The following is a 22,744-nucleotide window of genomic DNA, read 5'->3' on the forward strand; positions in this document are numbered from 1 at the left end:
TGTCACCTCTGGAAGGACTCTTAATTCAGAACTGAAATGCAAACCCACCAAATTCAAGATTGAAGAGTGAAGATCAGAAGCTGAAGTACATATACTTTCTAAATATAGACTCTGTCCTACACACAAACGTAACTTCACTGACATGAATAATCCCACTGCAGTCACTGGCACTATCCGCAGGACCAAAGCTATACAACCACTTAAGCCTCCACAAAATTTACGTTTTATACGTGAACCATGGCTACTGACTTCTGCAGTTATGAAAGAGCAAACTCCTCCAAATCTCTCAACCAAGTACAGGTTTCTTTTCTATAAACACTTCATCCACAAATTGTCTTCAAAAATACAATCTATTGAAGGAAACACTGTCAAAAAAAATGCTGTCAACAGATGTCATCAAACATTTAAGATCTGTAGGCCTTGAAGCCTCCTTACTTATTGTATTCTTTGAGGGAGAAGACAATTAAAAATCAAACAAGCAAACTTGTTTTTGACCTAGACATTCTTTAACCAACTGAGAAGAAAGACAACAGCAAAAACCGTTTCCGAAGAAAAAAACCTAATGACACTGTTTAACTTTATGTAAGAACAGGCTTCTGTACGAGCATTCTTGACCTGCCAAAACGATTTCATATGTTCATTTACAAAAGTGGTGAAAAAAGTAAAACACAAACTAAAGTTTATCCCCCTGTTAAGTCTGCCTTTGTCGGCTGACCAATATCTACTTATTCACACTTTGGATACATTAATGTATTTATCAAATTAAAATACTGCTATATTTTTGGTGTAGTTTGTTATAAAACACACATATTGAATTTGTCATGGTTTATTTTTGTACAAGTTTTTCTACTACTTGTTACTAAAGCCCAGGCCATGTTGCAGTAAGTTTTTTTCTTTATTCCTATAATGCAACATATTCCAACAAAGCTGACAATCTTGGAAAAGGCTGTTTAAAGAAATACATGCAATTTGGAGACCAAAAACCTTCTGTCAGCTAAAATTTACAATTTCACAGCCTGTTTTTTTTCTTTTGACTTTTACAATTAAATGCAATTGTCCATTACTGAAAGTACATGAAAAAGTAAGAGAAAAGTTGTATAAATCAGATTGCTATGATTAAGTCTGCTGCTGAGAGTATAAAGAATTCTCTAATTTCATCAGAGAGAGTTTTGATGAAGCAAATATATTGACATATTCCTTGCCAGGGACATAAGATAAACAGGTATGTCCAGTTTGTCTATAAAGGAAGGTGCGCTAGTCCTGCGCTACTGCCTACTGAGATCAGACACAGCATCAAAAAGTTAACGCTAAGCCTTAAAAGCCAGTGACTCAACTAAGTATATTTTTTAACATACACACCGATGAACACATACACGCTTCCTGGCCATCCTCTGGCAGACAGAAGCTTTTCTATTTCTCTCGTTCTCAACACCATTAATAGTACTGCAGTTGTTATTCTGTTGTAAGCTTTAATTGAACCAAATGTCAAAACACAGCAAGCTTTATGGCAGTATAAATTAATAAACTGTCTCATTCTCCTCGGAAACTCAAAGGGATGGCATGCTCATGGCTCTACCAAACACGCATGAAAGTTACCTATGCCTAGATGTTTATAGTAACATCATCTGAACAGCTGGCATTGTGCCACCTAAATCTTATAATCATATGACTTATAGCCTCTTTTACTGAGCAGAGAGTGAAATAAATTCACAAACAGGAAACTCTCCAGAAGACATAAATAAATACCACCCTCCCTGCCGAGGCTGACTAATTTTGTTGATGTCGGTTTACAACCTTCGAATCCTTCTCTGAGGCCTTTTCCTTGAAAACAAAGAAGCCAGCCCCCCCTTTCCCCCAGTGTTGTCCGTGGATTTTCAAAATTGACTGCTTGACTGACGAGCGGGGCGATAACGGCGGGCCCCGTTCCCCCCCGGCCGTGCGGCAGGCAGCCCCGCTCCGGGAGCCTCAGCTCCCGCACGTTCCCCCGCCGCAGCTCGCACAGGGGGTGCCCGAGGCCGCCGGCCGGCTGACAGCTCACTCCGCACCGCTCGCACCCCTGGCCCCCGCCGAAGCCCGAGGCCGCCTCTGCCCGGGGCCGGCCCGGTTTGCCGCCCCGCAGCCCCGGGCACACGGCGCGGCTGCCAGGGCAGCGAGTCCGCGGGGCCTGCGGGCAGGCGGAGGCCGGGGCCTGGCGCGGCCGCTCAGCTCGGCCTAGGCCCGGTACTCACAGGGAAGGCTCGGATCCGCATCTTGGTGTCCTTCCGGCTGCCCGTCCCCTTGCTCAGGTTCGACATCTTCGGGCCCAGCGGCGGCGGCGCCTCCAGTCCGGAGGAACGCCGGGGGACGCGCGGCGGGGCGGCAGACCGCGGGAGCGGGGCCGGGGGCCGGGCGGGGGAGGCCGCTGGCGACCTTCACTCCGGGCTGCGGCCCCCGGGGCTGCGCGGAGGGCGGGAGGGCCGGGCCGAGCCGGGCCGGGCCGAGGTGAGGGAGCGGCGGGTGAGGCGGCGGCGAGGGGCGAGGCGGCGGCGCAGGCCCCTCGCTCCGGCGGCAGCGCTTCCTTCACCCTCCTCCTCCGCCGCGATGGCGGACAAACATCGCTCAGTGCGCAGGGCCGAGAGCCCCCCCACCCCCCCTTCCTGTGCCTTCCCTTCCCACCGCCCAGCCAGCAGCGAGAGGCAGATCCGGCCGCGGCGGCGGGCGGGGGCGGCGGGAGGGCCGCGGGGCGGAGCGCCGCCTGCAGGGGGCGAGGGGAGGACGCCTCGTCGCTCTCGCGAGGCTTCTTCCGCTCTCGCGAGATGGCCGGTCGGGCCCCCTCCGGCGGGCGGGGCCGGGCGGCCCCGAGCTGTCACGGCCGCGGGGAGGGGAGAGCGGGGAAGGCGCGCGGGAGGAAATGGCGGTGCTGATTGGCGGAGAGCGACGCCGCGGGAGACGGGGCGGGGCGAAGCTAAGCGGGCGGCGCGGCCGGGCGGGGGGCGGCGCTTGGCGCGAGCGTAGCTGCCCGTATGTGGGACGGTGTGTGTTTGGTTTGAGTGGGGTTGTTTTGGTATTTTCGCACGCGCCGGCATCCCGCGCCTGCGGTTGTGGCACATGGTTCACTTGGGTTACGGCGCAGGTTTTGGCGCCCGTACTGGGAGGCGCGAGCGGGGCTCGCGGCGTTACGCGGGGCTCAGGCGCTGCTGCAGCCGCACGGGGACACGGGGCACGGCCCCCGGCCCCGCGACAGCATCCGCCGTGCGCCGCGGTTCACCTGCTGGGCACGGCACAGCTTGTTCTGTTCTGTCCCTTCCCCTTTGAAGTCTCCCGGGTGCTTGTTCCGCCCCTCTGAATCACGGCACCGGCGGGGTGACCGGCGAGCACGGTGCCGGGCAGTTCGTCCTGTTGTGCTGTTTTGGTCGCAGTGCGTGCCCGAGGAGTGAGGGTGGTACCTGGGGCAATGCTTACGTGAGCGCGGAGTTAAATGTGGGTCATTCAGGAAGGGGCAGTTGCTGTACAAGGGAAGAACGCTTTGAAAATGGCAGATTCGGGGAGTCAGTAGCTGCACGGAACCTCTGAGAACTGGGCTGGTGGGCCAGAAAAATATCTGTGTCCCAGTCACCAGGGGACTGACTGAGAAGTTTGTGGATGAAATTGAAATCTGGGTGAAAACATGCCTTGCTCAAGATCCCCCAGAGGAAGGACGTGGCATGGCCAGGAAGAGAATTTCTTATAGATGACTCTTAAACTGGACTCAAGACACCAGGGCACCAGGTGACCGATGGAGATCTTGCACCCAGCACCCTGTGTCATCACTGTCTTCTGCAGGTGCCTCCACGCTGCACATGCCCTGGGGGCACAGAAGCAACTTACCTTCTCTGAGCTAGCTTACCTTCTGTAACAGTATTTTCACTGGTTTTGGCTCTTTTAAGTTCTACAACCACTTCCCATTGGAACCGTGCATGTTCCTATATTACATGTTTTTAAATCTCCTGATCAGGCTGAAGCATATACGCCTAGAGAAGATATTATATAACAGCAACACAATAAACAATGATTGCAACATGACTATGCAATATGAACCTGTCCTTTCAAAATTACAGTGTAGTCAAAATGCAGATGAAACAAAGGTGAGGTGAGAAGGGAAACATTGCCATTTGTTATTATAATATGAAGAGTATGGCTTCCACATTGTTTCAATATCATTTCAATCTTCTTTCTCCTCTTAAGTACTTCCTTTGGCAAATGAGGGCAACCTCTTATGTTAATATGTTGGGGTGTTTTTCCATTCCTGACAGTTAAGATCAAGTCATTTGAAAAAGGTTTAGTTTTGACTCTAAAGTAATAAGTAAATTTGTAGTGAAACAGAGAGGTTTTAATTTTTAAAATGTTACAGGAATACTTTTCAACAAATTTAGTGTTGTTTTCAAAAACCAAAACTTTCCCCCCAAGCTGTTTTTGAGGAACTGGCATTTCTTCTTCCAAGAAAGAAGAAAAATAACAGCTTTTACTATATCCATTACTGCCCTGAACCACCAGACTCTTGCATTCTCTTAATCTAAGTTGCGACTAATGCACATCTTTATCTAAAAGTTGGAAAAGTGCTGACTCACCCTTAGACACTGTTCAGTCGGGCGCAGTCTGCTCAACAAAAAGTAAAACTGCTACCAAGTGATCTCGATTCACATGTCAAGTAGCTTTATTTTACACTATGTGTTTGTAGCTGTAACACAAAAGTGTAAGTATATTGCTAGTTCTGGCTTTATTACTAAACGCTGAATTTGCAGTCTGAGCCTTCTTTTTGTGCAGATTTATGACCCAGTGGGGACATTTGCTATTTGGAAATTCACCAGTAGCTCCTCCCTGCATGTCTGAGGTCTGTTCTGTGACTGTCCAAGGTGGAGACAATCATTATATTTTCAGTGCAAATTTTCTATTTCCATACATAATGTACAAAATTAAATTTTTGCTAAAAATTAGCCTTTGAGCTTACACAAAGGACTGATTTAGAGGTTTGTTGAATGCCTATAATGTAAATTTTAGATTGGTTAAAGCCAGAAGGAAGACAGGCAGGTGGAGAAGGACAGATTAGCATAGGAAGAGTAGGCCACCCTGTTGCTTAATTAGATCATCTCAGCTATCTCCCGTATTTATCTTGTGTATCTTATGTTAGTTCGGCAGTGAAGTAGCAGTTCTTGTGCTGAAGAATGGTCACCCTTTTTGGAAAGTTCACATCTGTGCATTGCAACAGTCATAAACACATCTGACACCAACCACAACAACATGCAGAGGTATGAGGGCCTCCAACATTACTTACACTGTGCAGAGAAGAGTTCAGCATTATCCAACACAGTCATTTACTGGTTGTTTTTTTTCTGAGGCCCTATCAGTCCTCTGAATTAAGACTTTGATGATATCACTAACTAATAGTGGAAGTTGCTCAGGTGCCTGCTAATCCACACAGAATATTTCCACCTGAATGACATTTTCCCATCCTTCTGTCAGCACAAGGATGACCCTCTTCATTGACGTGTATCTTGAAGGCGGTAACAAATATTTAATTATTTAAACACTGTTTTTGTCATCTGATTTAGCACTTACCTTAATCATGTGAAGGGCGGCAGACATTTTAGAAGAATATGAAGAGTGCATTACATTAGAATCAATCTAAATTTACATTTTTGTAATTGGGCCTTTAAAAGCAGAACGTGGGTCTTGTGTAACGTACAGAAAAATATTCTCTATGTACCTATGATAATACAATTTCTTTATTTCCAGTTGTGACTTTTTCCTTGGCAAGATTTGATTGTGCTCCACCAAAGCCAGGAACGAAGGTTGGTTGTTTTGTTTTTAAAGTAAACATCACTTCCAAGGACTCGTACACAGGTATTTTCAGGTCTTCTTTACATACTCCCTCACTCCTGCAACTGCCAGTGATATTTGACCACTGAAAAACACAAGCACAAAGGAAAAAAAAACTATGTCTCTGCCACACAGGAAACAGAACAACTGCATCCTGGTCTGCGGAGCACCTGAACGCCCGACTGCAAACACTGGCAGGAAAGAAAAAAGGCATTTGCATATTGTGGTGGGAAAAACAGTCAGTTCTCTCCCTTTAAAGACAAATATCAGGGGAGGGCTTTACCCTTTTTTTCTTATTTTTTTTCCCCATTAAGTGCCTGCAACACTTTGCATGTGATGGTTGCTTTCAGATTTGCATGACTGATATCTGACACAGTAACCGTATGTATAAGACAGTTCCCTCACTTTCCCATGTTACTGTTTTGAGAGATACAGTAAAATCATTCTTTTCATCACTATTTCTACAACCTGAGGAAAAGAATGTATATTTTTTGTAACACCACAGAGATATGCACCAGCAAAACAAGCACCCAATGAATGAACCACAGGGTGTTTTGAATAAATTGTATTGAGGATTCTGCCAAAAGTAGTTCTGCCAAAAGCAGAATCTTTCCCCAAATTACTGGAAGAATAACAAAGCTCAGGACAACCAGATACATGTATACTTTTAGTGCTTTAATCCCTCCCCTGCAAATTGAAAGAATAACTGACTGATTTATGTACAAAGGTAGATTGCAATGAGAATAGGGACAATAGGGTCCTGTAAAAACATGATAAATATTCAGAAACACAATTTACCAGGGTACTATTAAATTTCTCTTCAAAGAAACAGAACAATTTCAAGGCAAACTGTTTCACATTATTTCTGTCCACTTTGAGACTTTCCTGCGTGTCCCGAATGAAGAAAAGGTTTGGTTTTATCTTCATCCATCACTGCTTCAGAGGACTTTAGGGAGAGGTATAATTCAACATAATAAAGCTACCTACATATCAGATAGATCTGTAATTTAGGAGGCTGCTTTTACTCTCCTTTCTTCATTCTACGTAAGTAATGTAAATACTATTTTCTTTAAAAAGGCGCACAGTTGGGTTTTATTGTTGGTTGGGGGATTTTGACACGGTGGAGGCAATGAGGGTGGCTGAGAGGCCTGGGGTGCAGTGAAAGGCTGTGGAGTTGCAAAGCAAGAAGGAAAACAGGCAACGCAAAGTTATTTGCTTGTTCCCTCATGGAAACTCGTTGCTTAGAACATTTGGCTGGGTTGTGTTTAAATTTAATTTCTGTTGTATTTAAATGCCACCACAAATAGAGTAAATGCAAAAATATGACAGTCTAAACAGCCCAACAGTTTCAAAATTAAAACAGACTAAAGTACTTTCAAATATTCTTGCAAGCAGGAAGAAAAAGAGATGTTGAGGTACTATCTCAACCCTGTTTTTTTTCACTATTACTGACTTGACTTAACAGACAAAACCCTTGCTGATGGGCACAGCTTAACCCCTGCTCTCCCTTAGGGCTCTGTGTGTCACTTTCCATCCCAGCCGCCGACTCCACTGCCAATATTACCCTGTAGCGCAGGCGGACGCGAGGGGACTTTTTCCTGGCTGCGAGCTGGGGATGGGCAGCAGATGGTGAGGGTGCTGTAATGAGCACATCATGTAGTGGCACATTTTAAAAACAGGTCTAACCAGACAATGCACATAATAACCCAAATTAATGCTGTCCAACCAGCACTGGCTTCCCTTTCAGTACCTGACCCACTTCAAGATTGCTGAAATAATACATGGAATAATACTGAAGTCCTTAACAAACGATGCCAAGTCTCAATTCAAGTGCAAACTCACATCTCTAATGGGTGCCTTTGACAGTCATCTTGCACAATATGACTGCAAAATACACCAGCAAACTGATGGCCTGTAATTCACCTGTGCTGCTGCTTTTCTTATGGCAGAATTGCTGTAACTACTGCAACAGCAGCCTCTTTCACACCCTGCCTTGGTCTCTGTCGAACAAGGACCTCAGCAGCATAAGGTGACAGTGTCAGCACCTGTGTCCTCACTAAGCTACCACTGCTAGAACAGATAACGCTGTCAAATTGAGAAAAGGCAGACTCTTATGTTCCAGTCTCATTTTCCAGCCATGAGACCACTGTCTCACTGTCGAGAGTTTTTACAGGCTTTCAGTAGTGTGACAGGAGATTGGGTCACAGTAAAACTTTTGTACAGCATTCACGTTACCAAAAAAAGAAATAAAAAATCCATGCTACAGCAGCTGCAACCAACAGTGAAATCTGCAGTGATGTGGTTAGACAAATATTTCAGGTTCAGAAATTTTTCCTACCGTGTCACAACCATCTGCTCTTAGAGGGGAACGAGTGTGTACATAGTGTGTCAGAAGATGGCCTGGAAGAGCCAGACGCTTCAAAACATTCAAGGCAAATTTTCAGGGAAAAAAAAAAAAGTTTCTCTTACAAACCACGGCAGAAAATACTGTGTACAAAACCAAATGAAACTTAAAAGGTTTGCCCTAGTACCATCATGCTGCACAAACACTTACCAAAGGTTAGGGGTGACCTGATCTTGGTGTGTAAAGCACCCACATGGGAAAGTGCATTCTGAGAGTACTGACATTTAAATCGAGTAGGAAAAGACAGCTCAACAAAATGGTTGGAGAGTGAAGCAAGATCAAAAACAATGCTACGCCAAAGGTAATTATTCCTTAAAACTGTTTACCTACAGATGCAACAGATCCTTCATTATTCAACTTGCCAAGTGAAGCTCAGCATCTTGCTAAAGACCAAGTCAGAGTCCAAACAGGGTGAGTTTTGTCAGGACTAGCTAACGTCACTTTCTTCCAAAAGAGAAGCTCTGGATTTACTGAGGCGCTCACTTCTGTACGGATATCATTGGCAGCTCTCAGCACCGTGCACAGCTGGGGGTCGGTAATACAGCTGTTTGGTGGCACTCACCCACTGCTTTGTCGTGGCACACGATGCTGCTGGAGAATGTGTGCTCTGAGATGGCTGACAATTTTTTATTCTTACGAGATCTAGTTTCTTAGTACCAATTCAGTTTCTTTGGGACTGGAGGAAGTTGCTTTGAAAGTTGAGAGAGAAACACATTTCAAAGCTTTCACAGTTACACTTACGAGAGGTTACTTTATTTGTGGCTGTTACTGACTTTCATGCCTCAGCTATTTTGACGTTTCCTGTTAGCTAAGTGACAAAGAACTGGTCACGTTACATACTTTAAATGCCTGTACATTTGTGGCCTCTTCACATTCAGGTAAAAAATCTGGGTTTCCCATGTGGGAATTTCCTCCTCCTAAAAAATATGCATCATTTTAAATCTTACTTCTGCACAGGAGAATTGTCTAGCCAGCTGTAGTTGCACAATTCCCAGGTCCTTTACAATGCCAGAGAAAGCCTTGGGCAGCACAGTGACTAATCTTCAGTATCGAGTCAGGTGTCTACGGGAGAAGCAGCTGTGCCAGTTTAACATCTGACTGACATCCAGATGTTTGTCATCACTCCACAGCAGCTGTAGAGTCAGCCCTATTGCATAGTGGAGAAGACTGTATAAAAAAAAATCAGTGTTTAAATTCCAGTGGAAAGTCAGGTGGGTAAACCCACATCACTCCTAGCAGCACTTACTAACCTGATGCCTTTGCACTGAAACACGTGAGGACTGCCCAGATGATTTATTCTGACATCTGAGCTGTACGAGGAAGAGGGTAATTTCCAGTTTATGGGTGGGAATGGACGTCTTTGAGTGCCACAAAGCCATTTCTACAATGACTGCGTGACTGTAGTCTCAGAAAACAGTCATTATTTTAGAGGCTTCTGGTAAACATCCTCTTCCAGCCCTGGTTCTGCAGGCTAAAGATGCCAGGCAGCTGAAATGTGCATTCCTGAAAATCAGGGCTCTTCCCTTAGCTCCATAAATTGGAATTGTGCTGCGCTTTTCCTACTCTGCCCGAGACAAAGCTGTTTGAACTAACCCAGCAGAATTTGTCTGATGCATTTATTCCCCTGGCTACACCTTTTTGGCGGACTTGTCCCAGTGGTAACTCCTGGCTATGGTAAAAATGCAAAACTGGAGGTAGAGGGAGCAAGACTTTCAGCAGTTAAAAGTGTTTGCGAAGTGGTAAAGGCGCATGACCACCAAATATTTAAGCATGTTGCACAGTATAGCTGTCCATCTTTTTAGTTGTGTGTAAATAATGTGAAACATCTGTGTAAAACACAACTGTCCTTTGGCTGTTAAACAGCTTTCAACTCACAAGATTGAGTTCAATGCAGAAAGCGATCTTTTAACAGATTTTGTAGCATGACACTAAATTCAGACAAGATACCTCCTTAAGGAGTAAGATTATTGCTGCTATCTTTACTTACACTCTTATCTAATGGTCAACAAACAAGACTCATCCAGCACCAGACAAACACACAAAAAAACACAGACAGTCTTCTACAAAAAAGCTTGCAAATGACATAGATAAGGCAGGTTATGAGGAAGGTGTGGCGGGTAGGAAGGTGTATTGGTGGGAAGGAAAGTGTATTTTCAGGAATGGGATGATGGTTCTTGGACTTTCAGTCTGAAAGGAGGCCTAAAGCAAAAGAGAAAAAAAAATCACGTACTAGATATCTTGAATCTGCTGTGGACATGAGTGAGATCACCTATGTATACGTATGCCTCATGTGCTGAGAGTCCAGTGGTCAATCAGGCCCACGTGTACTGAGCCTGACTTTTGGAACTGACATGACATGGATGCAAGGTAAGGATAAGCTTTTGATGCCAGTGAGTTTTTTACCTTCAGGAAATGCCTAAATAAATAGTGTCCTGGTGAGAGGGCATGTTATGTTAATACTGGGTAGTACAGACCCATTCCCATGAAATGGCTGCAGTTTCTCAAGACATTAGAACACAAAATGCAGGGAAAAACAAACAAACAAAACACCACACACAACAACAAAAAAGACAAGATCATAATGGATTAAGAGCTACATACACTAGAATAAAAGTCTGTATGCAAGAGCATTTTTTTCAGGTTAGCTCTATCAGATGCATGGCAAATCTTCCCAATATAAATGCAGTGTATATTCACAAAAGTTCATTGTTACTGATGTACTTTACACAAGTCTGCTGTGCTGATAAAAACAATAATAAAGGTATCTGAACAAACAGTAACAGCTTTTCAAGGTGGTACTCAGGTTGGCAATCGCATTTCTTAGTGTCTGTTTCTGACCCAAGTTCTTTCTAGGGATTGAAATCAGTTGTGGCCAGATCTCAAGGCATATTTGGCTCCAGCAACCGGTCTAGGGGATGTTTTATTCATGTCATGACTAAAATCACTACTTGGATTTAAAACACTGTCAGAGAGTCTGCAGATTCTGCCCGTATAACATAAGGCAAGCAATATTCCTCAAATGACCTACGTTGCACCTAGCATTCTTGAAAATAATTTTTTATTGCACATAGCCATTATATTCCTTAACTTGAGCAAACAGGAAGTTTGGCACCACTGTAAAGAAGATCTGAATCTGTAAAACACTTCTGGCTTAGTATGGAAAGAGAATACTAGTAGTAAATTTAAGACAGGCAATAAGAATTCTCTCTGGAATATAATTTTCTTCTCAGTTCAAAGGAATCCTGCCACGTCCAGCTGGGAGTGGAGGAATTAAAAAGATTCCTGCGAATTGCTTAACTATAATCTCCCTTTCCCACTATTCTGTTTCTTCTAAGTGAGGAGTTGTAACAACTAGGGATAGGCATGTACTATCATCAGAAACCTTTTTCGATTGGTACTATGGATTCAGTTACATGCTTCATTACTCTCAATTGGTTTCAGGACTGCAGTATAAAAAAAAAAAAAAAAAAGGAGGTGCAAATACAAAACAATTACAATATTCTGGCATTTTCAAAATTACATGATTTCATTGTTTTATCAATATTACTTAACATTTCCTTCAATTTTACTTTAAATGCCATTGCAAGGGATATTTCTGACATTTCCAGCATGCAGGACAACTGTCCATATACCCATATATTAGAAACACTTCCCATTTGTTTGCCTGTTTATCACTAAGGTCCAGCCCCGTTCCCTGAGTCACTGGGCAAACATTTCCTTCAAGTTCAGGAGGTGCAGCAGCAGGACTGGCTCCTTCCTGGGGCACTGGAGGAGCACCAGGACTGCAGCACTCATGGTTGCTGCCTCTCCTGACACCGATCTCCCCCTGGAGCCCACTTCCCTTCTTTTTTCCTTTCATTTTCTAGAACATAATCTTTGATCTATGCACCCAGAGTTCCCCCAAAGAAGGCCAGTGTCCTTTTGTGACTTTGCCATCAATCCAGCTGCCTTTAAAAAAGCTCTTAATCAACTTGCAAGGGTTTGGGTTCATCTTAGATAAAGATCGTCAAGAATTCTCCTCCTCAAATATTTCCAATTTTAATTTATGTTTTAAATCAAGTGGGCATCTCAGCAGAACAAGAATTTAAGAAATGTGTGCATTAATGAAATACATGTGGGATGAATGTTAACTGCAAACCTTGTCTCTAGTACCAGATTGTTCAGGAAGATAAAAGCAAGTAAATTCTAGGATAGTCCCGAGGTGTTTTAAAATAACAGGAGCAACGCTTGTGCTATTTTAGCCCTTTCACTGCTGAAATGCTATCACAATCAGCATCTCTTAGACATCAGGCAACGGTTCAGCAAATGTCACTTAGTTTGCAAATTTCTTAAAACCAGGAATGCCAAAGATTTTTCTTCTGCCAAATTAGGCAGAACCAGCCAAATGGAAAGGTGTAAATCCTGTCCTGTTGTGTACTGAGTGCCCCTAGCTGTTGTCAGGACCTGGTGGAGATTGAGGTTCCCTGCTACTACCAACTAGAAAAAGCATGTGGCAGAATGCCAGCATCTAAATTAAACAAACAAAAATCCTTTTCATGTTAACTTTTAAAGACGTATATTTATTTCACACCTAGAGCTCAATACATGGTCAAGTTTAAGTGAGTGGCTGGAAAAGCGCCAAAGAGTTATATACACTTACATTGCTAAAAGAAAGACTGCATTTTTGGACACATCCCAAGGATCTATGAAGACATCCCTCGCTCTGCCTCTGGGCCAGCTGGACCATTAGGAGTTGGGAAGATTTTTGATCAGAGTGAAAAGCTCTAAAGATCATTTCACAAGCCCCATAAATCAGCCTAATGTTGGCCCGGTGTCTGTAGGAGAGAAGTGTAAAGAATTAAAAGGGTGATTCATTTCACTGTAGATTTTCACTCAAGGAGAGTGGCTTTTTTGTTGTTGTTTTGGTTTGATTTTTTAGTATATATTTAATGCTGGTTTCACATTTCAGAATTGCCCTAACTTCAAGGACTTATCCACTGAACAGTCAGACATCCAAAGAAGCCCTTATTCGAATACATGTGTTACCCTTAGTAACATGTTCCAAACACTTCCTCACCATGGTTAAGAGAACACATATATAAATGCATTTCTGAAAGGGAGAGAAATTATTAGAAGTGACTGTTTACTGAAGTTTTATGTAATGTATAGCTGATACATCATTTACAGGAGCTGTGGTGTTACCACATACACTCAGGTCCCAACAAATACAGTACTGGGCTGTTTAAAGAGTGACATATGGTGCTTACTAACAAGAAAACATGTATAGATGCCTATGAGAAGAAATGCTGTGATGTTCCAGAGTTGATTTTTAGTATTTGTAGGAAAGCATCCAGAAAGAAGAGTCTGGCTCTGCATACCTTCTGCCAAACTCCTAAAAATCTCAGTAGGAGGCCAGAATGTTCTGAAGAGGGCTAAGTAGCTGAAAAAAACACTTGGTGAAATAGATGCAATTCTTTCCAGAGGGAAAATTAGTTTTCTAGTCATATCTCTCCAGAGCCCAAACCATTAACACTCTGTCTCTTCATGTCCTTTTCTACTTCTCATACCATTCCAGGATATTTGCCACCAAAAAAAAAAAAAAAAAAAAGCAAGTCAGCCTTCCTTGCATAGAAATCTACACCATACCAACCAATCCTTTACATCTCTCTGCCAAGCTCTTTCCATGCCTGTCAGCATTATGACACTATTTTTAGGTTTTTCCCTTCTGATCAAAACTCTTTGCACCAGCGTCTGTGACTTCTCCTCCCCTGCACAGCTGCCCCAGCCAGGGCTTCGAAATTGCCACAGTGCTGAATGCAAACTGGAACAAGACAGGAGGCAGTGCTGCCAAAGCCTCATTTGTGCCAGATGTCTAGCTTTAAAAATACACTTTTATATATACACACATACATATTTTTATTCTCAGTAGAGAGTTTTAATTTGCTTACCAACAATACATAGCTGAAGACCTACGTCCTCATTCATAGTAGCATACGTATTACTGACACATATCTTAAGGAGGCCTTTTAAACTTGAAACTGAAATGTCTAATTAAAAATTAATATGCCTTTCAGGCCTACTTACACATGAAATCCATTGGAGCCCAGCTGCTGCCTGTGGTGAGGCGGTGCCGAGCTGGCTGTCAGATGTACACAGTGCTGGATCCGACTCATTGCTGAGAGGAGTTTTATCCAAGGTCTCATTTCTGCAGCCATAAGGAAAAAAGGTGTCTACTTTAGGTAGGCAGGAATTTAGCCACTACAGCAAGATTTTTGCTTATGGTGTTTTCTCCTTGGTATTACCCGATGGGTGGAATGCAGAGCATTTTGCTCCATGTTTTAGGGAAGACCTGGGGCAATGGCAGAAGTTGTCATTCAAGGATTTCTCAGGTTTATAAGAATGACTTAGCTTGAAGGACTGTGAATTCAAACACATAGATTATCCAGTAAAATCTGTTACTTCCCTGGTGCTCTTTGGTCCTCGTCCTATGAATCAAGAGCTTTTTCGGGTGATCCTGCGTCTTCATTATATTTTGGTGACATGCGTGGATTTGAAAGATTCTTCAGGATTCCTTTGACCACAAAGTGCTCTGGTGCTGAATGGTTGTTCAAACAGCTCTGCCTCATTTCCCCTTGTTTAAGCATTGTGCAAGGAAATATTTGCAATGCACAAGAAGATGGAGGGCTCATAGGAACAATACTGAACGTGGGACAGGTTTTCAGACAGTTATGCCATAAGCAGTTCTTATCAGAAGAGCCCAAAGCCCAGGTAGCAGCAGCGATCTTGCTGCTAAGGGCCAGGAGCTGTTTTGAGCATCAGAATATGTCATTGCTATTCCCATTCTGTGATTCTGTGATCTATTATCTCCAAAGCATGGGAACCAGGGCATATAGCTGAGGATGTTAGCCTATACTGGAAATACAGCCTCAAAAGGTAGTCTGATATTTCTTACTCAATTAACAATTCTCTCACTTTAGCTGTGGAAGCAGGCAATGATATCTTCTCTTTGATGCCCATACTTACAGGTGAGGCGAGAGAAGATGTGTTGCCCTAGAAGACCCAGCAAGTTCCATACATAAAACTGCATTACAATTTTTGGTATCTGGATGTTGCCACAGAGCAAAACAAGGAATGAAGCTGTTGGCTCTGGGGCAGCAAACAGGAGTCTGGTGAGCAGTGGAAGCCAATATAACTTAGAGTCTGTCATCTCAATGGCCAATCCTTTGAAAGACTTGTTGGATATAGATTTGGGTTGGTTTTGCCTGTGATATTGCTTCCTGCATCTCTGCTTTCAGCTGTAGTTAAGATTATAGTGACTAGCCTATACATGTTACTGGACAGCAGGATTACTGTTGTTTTTAATGTATTACACCATCAGGCAATCTGTTGGGAGAGAACAGCTGGACAAGTTGGAGCTAGTCTCCTCCCAGTTAGCTGCTTGGTGGTTCTGCTTCTCGATTAGAAAGTCACACCTCTCCAGTTTTACAGTTGTACTTGCTTATTTCAGCTAACAAAAGGAAGTCCAGAGTATGGATCTGATGGTCAGCAGCTCTGGAGTTATATGCTGGATCATCTCCTCTATACCCTGTTGCACATTGCACTGTTTTTCTGTTCTCCCCATGGACACCACCATTCACATGCATTACAAGTATCACTTGTACGAGGTTTGAAGAGGTGGTACTGCGTGCTCTGGTAACTGATATTTACTTTATACAGTGTACAGGCCCATTAGGCAAAAAGAAATTAATATTTTAAAACTAATTCACAAATCAGTTTTAATCTATTTCACACAAATGCTGCTACTGGCAAAGGACTGTGAGGATGCTTGGTCCTTCAGCCCCTCCCCAGCCTGGTAGCCTGTTCTAGCAGCTCGCACACGCTGTGTGGTATGATCACTGTGCAGGGTGGCACAGATATTCCCAGTCAAGCTTCATTTGGAGCTGGTTTGTTTGCACTGCAGTGCTTCAGAAATACTCAGCTTTCCCTTTCCCAGAGGGCTATTCTGTCAGAGGAGAGAAAAGAAGGGAGGAAAGACAGGGGGAAACTAGCCAAGCAGCAGCAAAGGGGGCAAGCAAAGGCACAGCATGCTCCATGAGGGGCTGCAGCACTGCTGTGCATGCAGCAGAGAGGACAGACCGCTCCAGCAGCAGTGCGGTTCTGCACACTTTGAAACACTTACATGCACATGAACAAAGTACAGCGTGCTTGCTGGCCACGCAAACCAAACCCAGTGCGTTTGCTGTCTCCATATTATTCCATGCAGCCAAAGTTAGCATTCCACTTCTGAACTGTAGTTCTTATTGCAGTCCAGGTTCTGTTTCACATGTGATGTACACATCATCCCACCTCACTAATTCCACAGCCATGTCCCACCCTGGCTCTTGTCTCCTCCCTCCATCAAAGACCAGGACTTGGATTTCCCTTGCTTTCAGCAGTGAATGCAGCAGTCTTGGTTGGGAAAAAAAGGTGCAAAGCTGGCACTCACACAGCAGTAAGGGGTTAGCTGCAGTTGCAAATAATTGTTTAAAAGGCCAACAACATGTGCAGATTTGGGCAGCTTTCTGCTGTGTCCATGGTGAGGACAATGCCAGTTTCCAAGTATATGACAAATCTACACCGGGGTGTGGGACACACACACACTAACTTCGGATCCTATTTGCGGCCTAGAACTGAGGTCAGACTATTTATTCTGCTTCTTGGACAGGTTTTACAGCCAAAGTTCTTTGTAGCTACAACTAAACTGCGTCATCCATTTGGGGCAGAACTGGTTCAAGTGAACTAGAGAGGCACGCAGATACATATTCTTATTCTAAACAAAATAGCCTTTCAACAGAATAATTCATCTTAAAATTAGATACAGTTATTCCCTAGCCTTGCTCAAAGACACACTATATTGGACCATTTTTATTAAACCAAGATGGTCCAACTCAAGAATGGAAAACACTGCGTTTAGCAAAACAAATCGTCAAAGGGAAAATCAATCTCAAAGGGAAGTGCTGGAAATCTCAAATATACATAGCTCTACATTTGATACTAAAACCCTCAAAATCTCAGTTGCATTATACCTGGTATTCATATCAGTGCAAAACCATGCATAAATCCAGAACCAGAAGAAAGACTGCTGTTGTCCTCAAATTAACCTGTAAGAGCTATTGGATAGCAACAGTACATGATAAACAGACGAAAAAGGTGCAGTGCATTTTCAGTAGCTAGCCTGGGCTAGTCAGACCTTTTATTGCTCTTGCTAGTTTACAGAAAGGTGCTTTGCATTCCAAAGGACTAGTGAAATCAGCCACAGCAGAAGTCAGACCAACAATTTAAACTTTGGGGTGAATATTTTTAAACATCTAATGCTAGCTCTTTTAGCTATCTTGTTCTGATTTGTGGGGGAAGGACCTTCCTGCATTACAATATAAATTAATTGTATTGAGATTCAGGGGAAGACAAAATACACAATAAACAGCATAAAGTGCATCAGAGGGATCATTCCTCAGGTTTTCGTGGTAGTGTAGAGCTTAGTTCTGCTCTGCTCTGCACATTATCTCAACAGACTGTGCCTTTCAAATTTGTTCATCACTGATTGGATGGAGGACGTGGTTTAAGGCTGAAAGAAAAATGATGGAGATCTTTGGGGCAATCCTCCAAAGGGATTCGCCAGGGTGACAGCCACTCCCCCATCACATGATGCCACTGCCCTCGTCCCTGCCCAAAGTGGCTGTCAAGTCAGGTGCTGGTTAGATCATCACCAACACCTCCTGTTTCGAAAGGGGAGATCAAAAAGGAGATTACAGTTGTAGGTGGAGAAGCAGAAAACACAAAGCCACCTTCAACTACCTTTTATTACTTGCTATCAGCTCATCAGCTCACCCTGCCACAGACAGGCAGGTCACTTTAATTCTACAGTTTATCCCTTACCCCTAGTAGAGCCCATTACCAAAAATAAAACTGCTCTACCAACCCACCTGTTGCCTTCCTCACTCCCAATCATGCATTTCTCCCTGGGCAGAAAGAATACGAGCCCTCATCCCACTGTGCCTTTAGAGACCCGTGGTTACACACTGGGCAGAGGCAGGCACTTCATTATTTCAGTCTTCCTCTTCCTTGCACTTCACTAGAATCTAAATTTCTTCCTCAGAACTTAAATTCTTTTAACTAGTTAGCCATCCTTGCTTGGACATTTAAAACCTCCTCTTTAATAGCCCTTCTACTTAACAAATCTACAGAGTTTCCTTAGAGCTCCTTAGCTGCTTCTCTCAGCCCTTTGGACCTCTCTCGTGTCACCACCGCAGATTTCCACTTAGATTTTCCAGAAGAATTTGCTTCTCCTTATTTAGCACTCACTGATTACTTACAAACTATACTTCTCTTGCTTAAGCAAGGGAAATTTTTTGTATACCTCCTCCTTTTTCCAAAGTGCGCTGCTATCAAAGCTCAGGTGCAATTCTTCTTGGGGACTATGGGAGCTGTAGTCCTCTGAAAAGTGAGACTGTGCTGGGCTTGTGCCCCTCCTATATCTGTAGAACACTTTGTGCCCATCCACAAAAACGTATGTTAAACTTCACCTTTGCCCAGAAGGGATCCAAGTATTTTTCAGTCATGGATATTAATACAACATGGCATATAGTTCACAGAGTCAGTTCAAACAATGAAAGCTAGAGTAAACATGTATTTGCTAATAATGGTATGAGAAACCTAAGCACGCTGTATAATTAATACTGTTGCAAAATATTACTCAGAGGAGTAAAAACAGCAAGGCAGCTGAATGTTACATCTAAAGCATCAAGAGAGCACCTGTGATAGGAATTTTGGTAAGAAAGGGTAGCCAAGGAGAATGCTCACTAGAAGAGCTGTTTGATTTGAACAAGGCTAGATGTGATGGAGGCTAGGGCAGAACTTAGAGAAGAGGAAAGTAAAACCATCAGCATATACGATAAGAGTTGCAGTTTAACAGTTACAAGTCTAATTAAGACCTACAGCCACAAGAAACCTGGATCCACTTCTTAAGGACAAAAGCCCAGATACTAAATATGCCACAATGGAAGTTACCTGGATTGTAATTTCTGAAAGTAAAGCAGCAATTTCTCACAATATTAAAGCCAAATAAAGCTAGTGCCAGCATTTACCAGTTAGTGGTTTGACAATATTGGGGATGTGCTGCTAAATTGCTTTGGGTTCTTGAACTGGGCCCTTGGAGTTCTTTGAGTTGCACAGCAGATGATAGGTGACAAGAATACTACCTGAAAGACCCTCTTTCCAAAGCACAGGGAAGGGATGCTGGAAGACATATCTATCACAGAACCCCTTGGATACAACCTTGTTTGACAGCATGGCCTGTACAGGCTGATATTATACTATTTCTTCATTTGACACAAGCACCTGGAAGTTTGTAGCTACTTTCCAAAGGAAGAAGATGCCAGAAAACAAGCAAACAGCTCCATATGCTAATATGTTCGAGCTACGTGGCTCAGAGTACAATACAGATGTAACAGCACAGCATCAAAGATTGATGAGCCTTGGCTTTTACCCGTTTTTGCATTATTCTTGACTGCATTCTTCCAGTCTCCTGGATAACTGTGCCGTCTGTGAGCTTCAGCAGAAGCGAGCCTGGACCAGGCAACGGAGACAAATGATTCTTCGTAGCTCATTGCAGTGATGATAAAGCTGAACAAATTTCATTAACTAGCAATCAGAGGCAAAAAATACAAGCAATGAGCTATTTTCTATTTAGAAAAGAAAGATATTGGATGATAGCTCTTGAATGTAAGTGGCAATACAAGAGGCAAGCTAAAGAAAATACCGAGAGGAACATGCACAGAAACTTGAACAAGAAACTTATGCACAGCAAAGGTACCCACGGGGCCTGTTTCTCCTTCGCATGACATATTTTTGTGGCTGCAGCTCCAGCTTCCCCAGCTCAGAGGAGCTGAGTGCCCGGGAAGGGAAGCCCAGGGCAGGTCCTGCTCAGGGCAAGAGGAGCTCCGCAGTAGCACGGCTGGAAAGCCAGGGAGGGGGGATGACGGCAAAGCCCATCCTACTCCTGGAGCAAAAAATTAGTTTCTTCAATTACCTCCCTGTTAGGGTGGTAAAGGGCATTTGTGCATCAGTTTTGAACCCCGGCCGGTAACTTTTGCTGACAGCTTTGCAAAGCCAATTTAAATACTATTGACTCAGCCTCCCATCTCCAGCTTAACAGATAACCAAAGGAGTTGGGGTTTTGAAAGTTTTCTTGAGAGTAAAGCCTGCACTAGTACAATTTCACTATTGTTGAGTTAGACTACATTAATTACATTGAAATTTTGGCCAGGGTCTTTCATAAGAATTCAAATACAACTGTTGGGATTTTTAAGCATATATTTAAAAAACTGGAGCCATTCAAACTATGCAGGGCAGCACATCTTCTGTGTTTATTTTTATTCCTAATCTAGACTCTACATCAGCTGTCCTCGTGGTTTGGTAGCATGAAGTACTGGAAGCCTACCAGTACATATATATATATATATATATAAAACTTCCTTTTTTGTTCCCATTGGTAGAACAGATCATTTTTCTCTTCACTAAAAAGACACTAAAAAGCCACTGTGCAGACTAATTCGAGACAAATGTGAACACACGATATCTGAACAACGGATGTGAGGCTGCATTTGAAGGAAGTATGCTAAAAAGGACTGCATCCTAGGGGTCTTCAGTAGGAAAGAGTGCTGGCAACCACTAGGAGAAAGGATTCAGTTACTGCTGGGGTATTTTGGGCTCCAGACTGCGATGTTTAGAATGTGCTCTGCTCAGACAGTTATGAGAGCAGCCCCTCCACCATGGTAACTAACATATGGCTTTGCATTGTTGCTAATAATCACACAACAGAAAAAAAAAAAATAAAAGGAAGCTGTCCTTGCATACACAGACTATGAAAGCCTATGGCTGCATTCTCCAAGGCTGCAAGCAGAAGCTATTAATTGCTATATTGTATATTTTCACTTCTCATCTAGTTGAAAAAGTAGTGTATACAGTTTTTACAGACAGCCCTTTTCTTTTGCTTAATTACATAGAGCTCAGGGATGCTGTTCAGTACTAGCTGGGTACAAGCACCACAAAAGGCCAGGGGAAATTGGGTCTTGCTACAATTATTTTTGTCAGGTATGAATGAGTACCCTTTTTGAAAGGCCACAGCAGCCCCTTTCTGAATTAATGGATCTTTTGCCACAAAGGCAGAAGCAATATAAAACAGTCTCACAAACTGCCAGGAAGGTTGCAAAATTTTACAGGGTTAACAGCACAGTCCTTGGGCTGCTGTTTGGCTTCCAGACAGATCGCTTTTAGCAATTTATAAGGAACGTATACACCTGATCAGTAGCTGACCCCATCCTCAGCACTGGACACTGAGCTGGTCATGGGAGAAAGGACAGGCTGGGCACAGGTGAAGCTCTTGGAGGACTTTTCAGACATACTTCAACTGCAGGTATCCTGTGCCCTCGCAGCGAGGCTCAGCCTCACAGGACAGAGATCAGGAGAATTCCAGTGAGCAACTCTGTCCCAACCTATCTCCATCCACCCAATGTGTTCTGGGAAGGAAGAAACCCTCTGAAACTAAAAACATCCTGCTCCAACCTTGCCTTTCCACACCTGAATACACCTGCTCTGCTGCCCCTGCAGCAGGTGACAATTTATGTCAGTGCCAGACACCTGGAATGGGATCCGGCAGAGACTGAGAGACCTGGACATGCTGCGCCAAGAGAGACCATAATGACTGTCACGGGAGCGCAGCAACAGATTGGGAAGGGGAGTGTTGTTGTCTTCATTTTACACAGAGTGGGCTGAGATACAGAAACATGTCAGGTGTTCTGTCTTTGATTGAAGATGTGATTATCCATGGAAATAGCTGCTGGACAAAATTCTAGGAAGCACTGATTACATTTTTTAAATAGTCATATCAGAAGTGTATTATAATTTTTTCTCTCTTGCTTTCTGTTCTCTTACTTAGAAGGCTTTTGTTATCCAGCTGGAGTTGACAGAGGTGGCTGAGGGCTCATCATTGGCCATGGACTGCAAAGGGTGAGCAGCCCAGTGACCTGCACACAAACAATCCTGACTTGAAGATTCTTTATCCAGTTTTCTCTCATGACAACAAACAGACCAGAAAAAATAGTAGGAATAACTCACTAACCAAAGAAGGGCTACAGCAATAATGATAAATTCAATTCCAGTATGAATTACCTTGTTCAACATAGATTTAGTATACAGGTATTACTTTGAATTTTGGATAGCTTATCTGACTTGCATCTCCAAACCTTTTTGATAGTTGCTAATCTTTGTTACTAAAAATCATTGGATTGCTTACTTCGGTGTTACGCATACAATAAGAAAAATAAAAGATACTAAAGTACTAGAAGAGAAGACACTACTTAATTTATTTGCAAATCTCTCCAGTGACTGAGGTTTTATAAACCTGAAAATTAGTTTTATTTATATATAGTAAAAATTAATTTATAAATTGAAGGCAATAGGCAAACCCATACAATTCTTAGATGATGG

General features: G+C 43.3%; 1 protein-coding gene and 1 long non-coding RNA gene across 2 annotated transcripts in view; both read right to left on the reverse strand.

Annotated features, from left to right (window-relative positions):
- CUL3 (cullin 3) overlaps positions 1-2,712 on the reverse strand; it is a 56,519-nt gene extending 53,807 nt beyond the window's left edge. The window contains exon 1 of the mRNA XM_065844813.2: positions 2,229-2,712. Coding sequence (XP_065700885.1) covers positions 2,229-2,294 — 66 coding nt within the window. The 5' untranslated portion in view covers positions 2,295-2,712. The remainder of the gene's footprint in view (positions 1-2,228) is intronic.
- Positions 2,713-5,723: 3,011 nt separating this feature from the next.
- Positions 5,724-14,414, reverse strand: LOC139828596 (uncharacterized). Its single transcript, XR_011740393.1, has 2 exons — positions 14,303-14,414; positions 5,724-5,920 (listed from the first exon to the last, which is right to left on the reverse strand). It is a non-coding gene; the product is annotated as an uncharacterized lncRNA (long non-coding RNA).
- Between the last annotated feature and the right edge of the window lie 8,330 nt (positions 14,415-22,744).

Source organism: Patagioenas fasciata, chromosome 9 (genome assembly GCF_037038585.1).
Source record: "Patagioenas fasciata isolate bPatFas1 chromosome 9, bPatFas1.hap1, whole genome shotgun sequence".
Lineage (NCBI taxonomy): Eukaryota > Metazoa > Chordata > Aves > Columbiformes > Columbidae > Patagioenas > Patagioenas fasciata.